The 11,124-nt window shown below is 34.9% G+C and overlaps 1 protein-coding gene across 1 annotated transcript in view; it reads right to left on the minus strand.

The window, feature by feature from the left end:
- LOC100264488 (protein NAP1) overlaps nt 1-10,874 on the minus strand; it is a 34,072-nt gene extending 23,198 nt beyond the window's left edge. Inside the window, exons 1-12 of the mRNA XM_002276425.4 lie at nt 10,691-10,874; nt 9,559-9,997; nt 9,368-9,442; nt 8,729-8,809; nt 8,315-8,395; nt 8,080-8,162; nt 6,739-6,823; nt 4,571-4,696; nt 4,320-4,427; nt 2,479-2,523; nt 2,260-2,402; nt 1,585-1,717 (exon numbers count right to left, since the gene is read on the minus strand). Of these exons, the coding sequence (XP_002276461.1) occupies nt 1,585-1,717; nt 2,260-2,402; nt 2,479-2,523; nt 4,320-4,427; nt 4,571-4,696; nt 6,739-6,823; nt 8,080-8,162; nt 8,315-8,395; nt 8,729-8,809; nt 9,368-9,442; nt 9,559-9,972 (1,374 nt within the window). The 5' untranslated portion in view covers nt 9,973-9,997; nt 10,691-10,874. The remainder of the gene's footprint in view (nt 1-1,584; nt 1,718-2,259; nt 2,403-2,478; nt 2,524-4,319; nt 4,428-4,570; nt 4,697-6,738; nt 6,824-8,079; nt 8,163-8,314; nt 8,396-8,728; nt 8,810-9,367; nt 9,443-9,558; nt 9,998-10,690) is intronic.
- Between the last annotated feature and the right edge of the window lie 250 nt (nt 10,875-11,124).

Consider the following 11,124-nt stretch of genomic DNA (forward strand, 5'->3'; position numbering starts at 1 on the left):
TTTATGATAGATAACTTTTTGCCCCCATTGGGACTTGAACCTTAGAACCTCCCACAAACCCTCCCCATCCCTTCACCACTTGAGCCAGGCCTCAAGGGCAACTTTGGCTATGACCTTATAGAGACTACTAGTCAAACTTATGGGCCTCAAAACGGCAATTGTGGATATTTGATTTCTCTCAGGGGTCAAAGCAATAAAAAGTAGCATTAGTACTCTTATTAATGACCTCAATGTTGTGTAATTCCAAGAAAACCTTCACCAAATTCTTCTTAATGGTGTCCCCAAAGTCTTAATAGAAAGTTAAAGTAAAACCATTAGGGCCTAGAGCTTTTTCTCTGTCCATCTAAAAAATTGCCCCTCAAATGTAAACGTACTTTAAGTGACATAGTAAGAGATGCCCTCGAATCAATACAAAAACTCAACAATTGAAAGATATTCAAAGGTTACTTTTAATGGTTCTACCTGCTTCATTTAGGGGCCCTATTGAAGGAATAATGGGATTTTGTATTTCTTTCCCATTTTGTTTTCCTCAAACCAATTTCCACATTTCTCACCAAAAATAATTAATAATAAAAAGGATAAGAACTTTTCTCACTTTTAGAATTCACTTTCTAGTATCCACAACTTCATCAGTCCATATGTTTTTCCCTACTTCCACAGGCTCATTTACCGTCTTTTCCTGATTTTTGCTTAATGCTGAAAGTATTGTATCCATGAAAAAGTTGTTACTTCCATGCTATTTTGGACTGACCCAGCTGAATGATGCCATTCCAGCTGCAAAACGGAATTTCAGGATGCTAGTTCTTCTAAGGCTAAATCTCAACCAGCTATGGGACTGAATGGTTATTCCCATCAGAATTGCAGTATGTAGTACAGTCAGTAGAAAGAAGTAGACACGGGAAGGATAAAGAAGAGAACCAAAAATGACGAGGATTCAGAATTAAAACTGAGGATGAAGGAATTCAGACCTTGATTTCAGGGTGTTTGCTTTATCCTCCTTTGAGAAATGATTACAATCCTTTTTCAAAACAAATCCGAAGCACCAAGAGAGATGAAATGAAGGATGAAAAACAAGAAGCTGAGAATTGATGGAAGAGAGAACCTTTTTTTATAGGTATTGATGGTAGAGAGAACTTTTTTTGATAGGTATTAATGGTAGAGAGAACTAGATAGAATGAGGCTGAAAAAGACGATGATGGCAAAATGAGTAACAAAATCTGATCAGAAGGAAGTCCACAAAATGAACAAGTTATCCTTTCATATTGTTTTAGGCTGGTGAAAATTTGTGCATAAAAAATTATACATTTTGTTCATAATATTCATTTTGTTTATAATGAAATAATAAAACATCAAAGATGCCTTCACAAAAATTGGAACTGATATATGTAATTATATTTTGCATTAAATCCAAATTGTGACTGTGGAGTGCTCCAGTACTGGGTATATTCTGAATTTCTCTTCAGATTCTTAAGAGTTTTTTTCAAAAGAGAAAACTCAATACACAATATAGAAGGTACTTGAATATGCAAGTGGATGCTATTATTTCATTTGGCACATTTGAAGAAAACTGTAATAATAGTCTACCTGAATATTTGGAGCCAATAAACTTGGCTGATCAGTAAAAAAGAGCACCATTCTTCCAATTTCTTGCTTTAATAATATTCTCCTCTCACGATGTATGGAATCACAAGATAGTATTGCTTGCTCATGCACTTCACTGCAATCATCAACCACTTCTCCATATCATATTTCATGCCCATGGTGACAGAAACATCACACAGCACAAGGCTTATTGGTCCAAAGAAAGATTACTTCAATCTAATCTAAACTTGTAACTTATCTCCACAGGGTACGAAAGTGGATGAAATTGCATATGGAGAAAAGAGAATAACACAAATCAATACTAATTTTAGTAATAGCTCTATAAGTCACTACTTGATAAGTTGATACAATAACAGGCCACCACCAACTATCTGAAGTCAAGATAGCACCACCAACTTTATGCACAAGTTTGAAATGACTAACAATGTCCTAATTGTATAAATTTTGAATTGATCATATTCTTGAGCTTTTGTAAAAGAGCATCACAGTCCATATACACCAAGAAAAAAAAAAGAGGCAATTGAATAACAATATCATAAAAATAAACCTGCAAAATTGTTATGTTTATCCTCATAAATGGTAAGTTTCCTTCCCAGTTAAACTCCCAAGAAAAACAGAGTTTCACTTTAAATTTAATACTTGAGTTAGTTAGTATACCTTATCATTTTCTCAACCTGCTTTGCGACACTATACTCTAGGTCAGCTTCTTTTTGCTTGGTGCGTCCAGATTTTGCCATTTTCTTTGATTCCAGTATCCGTGGCAAAACATATAATTGATAATCCTCATGCAATAGCACATACTGCATATTTAGGATACAAAGATAATCAACTACCAGAAATTAGATGACAGTTTCACCAACACACTATGCAACTCACCTCATCCCTGAATAATGTAAGAACTAAATTTTCCTTCAGCACCACCTGAAAAACAAGAGAGGTTGGAAAAAGACTTACACAATCAAATCACAAAGGAACATCATATATTGAATAAAAAATGGAAAACAACAATAAAAGAAAAAAGAAAAAGAACAGTGAGAGACAGTGTGAAAAAGAAGAAAAAACTAAACATCATCAACAGGGAATCTCCAATGAGAAATTAGCTAAAAGAGAAGAAAAACACAAGGAAAAGTGCATTGCATGTTTGAATGTCCTTATCACCTAACAGCTGACAGCTCTTGTATATGGACATTTTTTATTTGAATGTTGCACCAACAGAAGACTACTTTTCCAGTTAAAATATCCATCAACCTCTAAAGTACCCAGGACGATCTTCCTGTTGTTCATGCATTCCATCTGTTCAGGACCTCCAATGCGTTATTTACCTATCTTTCAAACCATCAAGCTGATAGGATCATTTGTATCTCTATGTGCATTTGGATTTCTCCCTGATACCTAAAGAATTCACAGGTATGTTTGTGGCTTAACACACAAGAAATTACACCAATCCCCCTGGACTATCAAATCCTCTTCAGTGTGAAACTGAATAATGATTAAATAAAGTATGTTAACTTAGGAGAAAGTAGTCAGAGACAAGCAAAGACTGAAGGACTGCTCTTAGTCAAGTGTTATGCACGATTCTACACACCCACTCTAACCCTACCCATTATAAACATTTGCAGCAAGGTGTGAAAGAGATCCAAAAAAAAACAAGGCCTAGTGCTAGAAAGTGGAACTCGGATGTAAGAAAGAAAAATTAATGTCGACAATATTGAGGTTCAAAAGGCATATAGATGGACATACCAATACTGGTCCAATGTCAAGATAAATTGAGAAAATGGAAATTAATGTTAAACTCTAGTAAATGTCAAACAAGACAATAATGAAAAATCTAGAATTAAATACTGTAAAAAGAACGAGCACGTAACAAGAATGTAACTTATATGGGACAAAAGTCAGCACCTATGTATATATAGAATGCACCCATCAGTAGAATGAGCATATAACAAGAATGTGACTAATATGGGGACAAAAGTCCACTGCACCTATGGGCATATAGAATGAATCCATCAGTAAAATATTATTCATATATTAATTCTACCTTCCAAATACAACACAATAATAAAATATAGCATATTTACTCAAGTAAAATCTACCATCCCACCAGACCCAAGCAATTCCAAGTATTTGTTTCAGGGCAGGCTTGAGTCTATCAAGCTATTCAACCCCATCTTAATCCAGACAGGAATAGGGAGATTTTGCATTAACTTAATTACTGACACAGAGATGAGTTAGAAGCCAATTTATTTAGCAAGTGGTAACTGTGTAAGCAGGAGAATATTATTCGTGAAGATTCTATGAAACTCCTAATTCAACCTTTTATATCTTATTTGACATGTATACCAGACATGCTTTGACAAAGAAACGGTTGACACCTCATGCACATTTTACAGCCATGGCAATCACAACAGCTTTGGCAGCATCCTCCTACCTATGTCCTTTTTCTAACTATCTTAATTTACATGTTTTTGGTTTTCCATGTCTTTCAAAATGTAATGTTCCATGTCAATAATCTTACATTTATACAAGTACACACCATTGTAGAATACAGTTAAAGATATATCACTAACCAAGCATTTTCATTGTACATATGAAGCACCTTTCTTACACAAAAAGAGATTATCTTTTCTTCCATTCTGAATGGAAATTTAAAAAACAAAAAACAGAACATTACATGCATAACTATAGCGAAAAGAAACTGAGAAATTCCTGGGATGTACCAAAGCAATGTCAATGCTAGTGACACGAAGTAGCTCATCTGGACAAACAAGATATCCAAGTAGTACCCATTCCCGATAAGAAGTAACATTTGCTAAATCTTGAGCTCTCTGAAAGAGGAAAAAATTGCATGGAAAAAATGTATAACATTAACTAACAACTCAATTAGGGAGTTCAAATTAGAGAATTCAAAGACACAGCAGGTAATAAAATTTTAACATTTATCAAGATCATCCAGGAGAGTGAGTACTACCATTGGGTGAGCAGAATTTGTGAGAATGTCTGGATATCGAGGATGAAATGGACTTAAAAAACCCTCATTTCTCAACTTCCTTGTATCCGTGGATAGGAAAATAATAGGACCCACAGCCTCTAAAACCTGGGAACAAAGTGAAACTTTCAACCACTATCAGTCACACTATAAATACCTTTTTTTTCTCTCTCTTCTATTGCCATTAATTACTTGGAAGTTTTAAACTTTTGTCAGAATAAGATGGTTTTGTATAACACCGAGGTACAATCAAATCAAGTTAAATATGAATTTTGAGCTTCAAATATATAGGCATGATGACTCCTACAATAACTGGTAAGCAAGAACACTTCTATTTCAGCATTCTTTATCATATTGTTATAGGCAGAGAACCCGAATCTCAGTTCTGTTTTAATACTATCCAGATACCAGTTTGCTTCGTGTTAGATGACCACTTAAGCCCATAATCACTGGGAAACTACAATTCTAGAAGGGAAAATTGACTTCTATCTCTATAATGAAATTTGTCCTGTATTCTAACTCAGTTACACACTCAAATAATATCTGGTTTTTTTTTTTTTTTGATAGGTAAAAGCAATTGTATTAAAAATAAAAAGTATACACAACACATACAAAGCAGTCAATGAGTAAAGAGGTGCAAAAACACAAAAACTAGCAACCATACCCTAAGAAGAACCTATCCAATCCACAAAAACTAGCATCGACACTCAAATAATGTCCAGTAACCAACTTCCCTAAAAGCTAAGGCTCTAAGGATATGGGCCCACATTGTAAATCAGGCCAGCATCCTTCCTCATGTGTGATCTCATCATACCTGCACCTGGAGAAATACAGTAATAGTTACTGATTGAAAATAAGTAGATGGGTCTAACTCATTCTTATGCTTATAATAGATTATGTTCAATGATCAACTCTCCAAAAAGCTTAAACTGCTAGGATATAAGCACAAAATGTGATATCCGCCTAAAACCTTCCCTCACACGTGGGCTTACACTTATAATAAATAATGTCAGGTCATGAACTTTCCTAAAACACGTGAGGACATGCAGGTGTATACTTATCATAAATAATGTCAAGTAACCAACTTTCTAAAAGCTTAACACATGAAGGAGTTTGTTAACCTGATATATATCATGGACCCATATTCCAACACGTGGAGAGAGGCACACACATGAGGATGTGTCAGTTTACACTCAAAATAAATAATGTCAAGCAACCAACTTGATGTAATCAAAAGTGAAAAAAGAACATATCTTCTTTCTTTTACCACCTACGAGTCATGTGAGCTAAAAATCTCATGCACACTTTTAAATGAGAGAGAAGTGAAGAATCCTCTTTTCAACTTCTGGCTCTCCCACTCTAGTCATTGCTTTTCTTTCTGTTACCTTGAAAGTAGCTGCTTCAGCTTGAGCCACTATAATTTTTTAATATTCCTTTCCATTTCTCATCAAATGAAATGGCATCTTCTTCTGGAAATCCTAGCTATTCTTAGCATGATTTTGAGGAATCTGATTGCTATTACTCAAACAAGCACGAAACACATGCTTGCATATTCACTTTCCTTAAAGAATATAACTCAAGACCTCTACTTAACCATATCTCTAATATTATGTGAGCAATTTTCCTAAAAACTTAAGATATTAGGATATGAACCCTTAAAGAATATCAGGCTAACAAATAAAGGATTGAGCCATAGGCATGACTGTTGACAACATCTCAAAATAATGGCCCACAAGGGAAATGGTTCAAAAAGCTTATGGCACCTCTCAAAAATGAGGGGCATGCCCTAAGAACACAACAGGCATGCAAAAGGCGCAAAAACAAAAATAGGAAAACACAAATGAAAACCCACACCTACCTAGCCTCTTCTCATACAGCCAAAAAAAAAATCCAACAAGAAAATATTCTCAAAAGCCACACAACATTCCGACCAACTGAGCAATAATTTTAAAAAAGAATCTTCTAGAGACTAATCCAAGATTACAGTTGAGTATTTGCAGTAACCGTATCCCATGACAAAAACAAGCATGAAAATATTATACACTTAATGACTAACAGTAAACAGAGACTACAGGTCAACTAATTGAGATTAAAAACAATCTGATCATTATAAGGCTGTTTTAATAAAAGCAAAAAATGAGTCATATAACCTCTCCAATACGGGGGCTCACAAAATTCAAATCTTCATGTAACCCCTTCAATGGTGGATCATAAGAGTCTATGAATTGAACCAACCTGTTATCAAGGGAATGAAATATGTCAGATCTAATATGTATCAAGTGGGAAGTACTTTGTTGCGCTCTTTCTTTGGCGCGTGTTTAAAATACCTCACCATTACTTATCCAAAAAACAAAATATGCACTAAGAAGGAAAAGAATTATCTAACACTTCATTTTTATTATTTTTATAAGCACAAGATATATTTATAATTTATATATAAACTCTTCACAGAAAATCAAAGAAAAAATATGAATTGTCCCTACTATATTTATTACTAGTCTCTTAAATATGAACTCTAAGATATATTTATAATTTATATATAAACACTTCACAGCAAATCAAAGCAAAAATATGAATTGTTCCTGCTATATTTATTACTAGTATCTTAAGTATGAACTCTGACCGGTAAAAAGGGTTTTCTTGCTCCATGAGCTCTATGACATAACACATTATATCTTCCTATCACACATAGGATGTAATGCAGGACAGCGTGTAAGCTGCCTACAGATCATATATTTAGTGGCCAAGGTTTAGGAAAGTCTGGTTTTAAGTTATGGGAGGGTTTATAAAGTGGAGTATTGAAGATTGGCTTTAAGCAACATCTTGTTAACTTTTTCCTGATGCAGGGGATTGAAGATTGGATTTAATGAGAGCACATTAGAATTTTTGTGACCAAGTGTGTACTTTGCATGCCTTTTTCAAGTGCTTTTAATATATTTGCTTTTTACCTATCAAAAAAAAAATTAGAATTTTTGAGACTAAGATGAAAAGATTATGAAATAAAGATAAATTGTTACAAATTGATTTTCATACCAATATTAATGTGCAAAAATGGAATTTCTAACCAACCATTCGAGATCAAGGACAAAAAACACAACATTTTTTCTTGATTAAATGGAAAAATATCATCCCCAAGGTACTAAGAATTACTTCTGTTAAAAAATGGAGAATGGAATCAGCAGGAGGAGGAGGAGGAGGAGGAGAAGGAGAATAAGAATTCTCCCCTAGACTTAATAAAGAAGATGTTTTCGAACTTTCTGCAAGTATTGGTTTGAAACCCCCTTTCTTATGCTAATAATATAAGCAGCAAGGTAAATAGAATCTGAATTTGCGTGCAAAACACATTTATGAGAACAGTAATCAGTGTATCATACTAATATCAAAAAATTATAAGCAAACTCACAATTAAAAGAAACACAGATCCTTCCTGTTCATATAACGAACCTACTAACTAGGAAATAAGATAATTCTATGAATGAAGTATCCCCTACCGATGATAAAAATCACAATCTCTATCATTTCTTGACATGGCATGCAAAAGGTTATACATTTGCAGCATCATTTTCCTTGGCATCTGAAAAGAAGCCACGCAATTGTATTAGAGAAATTTGACACATGTAGCATATATATGTACATTGTTAGGAGAAATCAGTCAAAATTTCTCAACCACAAAGCTTTGGCAAAAAAGGAGAAACAGGGAACAAGCACAGCATGAAGTGGACTTGCCTTCTCAGAAAAGAGATTAACACGGACAAAGGAACAAAAGAGATCCATGAACGCATGTAGTATGAGTGAGTTCTGATGAGGCTGCAAAATACTTCACCAATCCATTAGAAATATCATACACAAACTACGCATTATGCTTCCATCTATATCAAAAAAAAGAAAAAAGCATGCCCAGATTTAGCCTTTCTTGCATGATATTATATACATAAATATATATATCAACAACTGTGTGACCGGTGTTGAAACAACGTGTGTCAGCATAGAAATGATTGCATGGATTGTTAGGTTTTTTTGAAGGTCAACGTATCAGTCACCTCATATCAAGTTGAACACTGAAACCTGTGTCAATGTCCTTATTACACAGCCAGCAGCAACATGTACTTTGCATGTGAAGAGAAGAGATTTAAAACTTACTAACAAGGTAATAACTGTGCTGCTTAGATCCAATATAAGTCGCAAAGCTTGTTCCCGAAATGCCATCAAGTCAAGAAGCAGCTGATCCATAAAAAACAAAGCTATTTACTAAGACCATGCAACAGATAATTGGTATACAATTTGTTGGGAGAAAAGTGAGCTCAGAGGCATACCAGAAGAAGTAAGAGATAACCTAGCCTAATAAAACCTGAGCTAGGCAACAATAGGAAAATGTAATTTGACAACACTAAATTGAAGATGGATTTTGACAATTGAAAAACATATTATTTCTGCATCCTTGGAGTAGTACTCTCTTTTCCAAGACCCAAAATCACTTGATTTTTTTTTTCAAACATCAGGCAACATGAATTATTAAGACAAGTGAAAAGAAACGAATTCTTTCAATCACCAGTTCCAATGTGGCCAATACAATGAATGTTTAGAATTTTTTTTTTGTTCTTTAACAAAAATTTTAGTCTGCCAAAGGAGCTCAGACATCAATAGTAATGTTTAAGTCAGCAAGATGAGAGTAAACTATGAAGAATATAAGTAACTGTCCTAAACTAATATTTCCCTGTGTGCTTAATTTTGACAATTTAATAGAAAAGGCGAACATAAATAGAACAACTAACTACATACCTGAACCCATGGCTCTAAGCTTTGTAAATGAACTTCAGCATTTTCATGCAGTGCATCTAAAGCAACCTTATCAACCTGCACCCATGCAATCGTCCCCAATAAAAAAAATCATCTTGCCACAGCTTCCACCATCAACAAGGATGAACAAACCAGAACTAAGAAAAAATACAATGAATAAAACTAATTCTTACACGTTCCAGTTGCAATTTGATATGATGCTCTGGAAACTTCTTTGAGAGCAATACACAAATCCTGGGACAGTTGGGGAAAACACCTGCCTTCCAAAATGCTTCTGAAAATACATGATTCACCGAGTCTGGGAAGTCCAAGATTTGATTCAATCTATACATTTTAGCCATTAGGCCTTCAGCAACTTGGGTAAGTTGAACTACATACTGCATGTTCAAACCCTTATGTGACCCGCTTGAACTCTGAGCCTGTCCATCAGAACTCACATTCCTGTGACTCCTAGCTGTCATCGGGGAAGTCACTTGCAAATTTAAGTATTCAGACCATCTTGATGGGCCATCCCATTCCCTTGATCTTCCAGCAGTGGGTGACAATGATGCATCCTGGTTAGCAAAATGCTGCCTTGATTTTGCCATTCTTTAATTTAACCACCCAAAATCTCTGCAAATGAAGTTTGGCTGGTTAACAGTCACATATCTAAGAAGCTACAAATTCTACTCTGGAAGTTCCCCTCATTTCACACGCCCATTTCATTCATTCCAAAAGGCTGAGAAATAGATGGAAAAGAAAGAAATTGGAATCACACATAAGCGACTGATTGGTCCCAAGTAGACAAAACTGTAAAACTGTTTTGTTTTGCTCGGGGCACTAAAAACTCAGAAAATGTAGGACTCCCATTTTCCCTTCCTTTCTTTTCCTCAATCTTCCCAGCAGCCATGCCTCCCAAAATCCTGCATTTCTTTTCCAACTCTTTAGGTTAATGAGAACCAGTCATATATTTGGCATTTCTTTCAGCACTGAGCGCTGCATGTTTTTCGGAAACCAAAACACAACGAATAACCACATTACTCATACCCTCATTCTCACCATTCTCCTCCACTTCCTCAACAACCAAATTAATCCGAAATGAAGAAAAAAAAAAGGAAACCAGATCATTACACTCAACGAGAATTGACTGTAAGCGACGGGAGGAAAACAAATTTTCGACTCAACAACAAAAAAAAAAAAAAGTCGTCATGACCTCAATTAAGCGTAATTCTTTCCTTTCTTTCCCCACATTTTCTCAGCAACGAAACAACGGCCAAATCAATTCCAGAGAGAAAATATAAAAAAAATAAGAGTGAGAAAACCTACCGCATAGCCAATGCCTTTAGCAAAAGAGATTGATGAAAAGTATCGAGTTCAGATCTGAATTCTTTGAGGGATAGAGGGAGTAGTTGGTTCAGTAAATCGAGCTGGGTTTTTTCTCCGCTAAGATTTGTTTGTTTTTAAGACAACAGAGAGAGAGAGAAACTCGGAGGAGAAACACTGAGCCGCACGATCGTGCTGTATGTGAGGTCGATAGTGATATGGTGTGGACATGCCTACCACACCCGGATGCGCCAAAGATTTCGTAGTTGGTGATTGATTTCTGGGGCCCAATGCCTCTCAAAATTGTAGTGAAACATAATTTTTAATGACGTATATTTTATGATTTTTCTTTGACGTATTTTTATAATTTTTAAAAAGTAAAAATATTTTAAATATGTTTTCAGCTTTTGTAAAAATGAAATATACTTTATTTTTTT

This window comes from Vitis vinifera, chromosome 1 (assembly GCF_030704535.1).
Source record: "Vitis vinifera cultivar Pinot Noir 40024 chromosome 1, ASM3070453v1".
Classification (NCBI taxonomy): Eukaryota; Viridiplantae; Streptophyta; class Magnoliopsida; order Vitales; family Vitaceae; genus Vitis; species Vitis vinifera.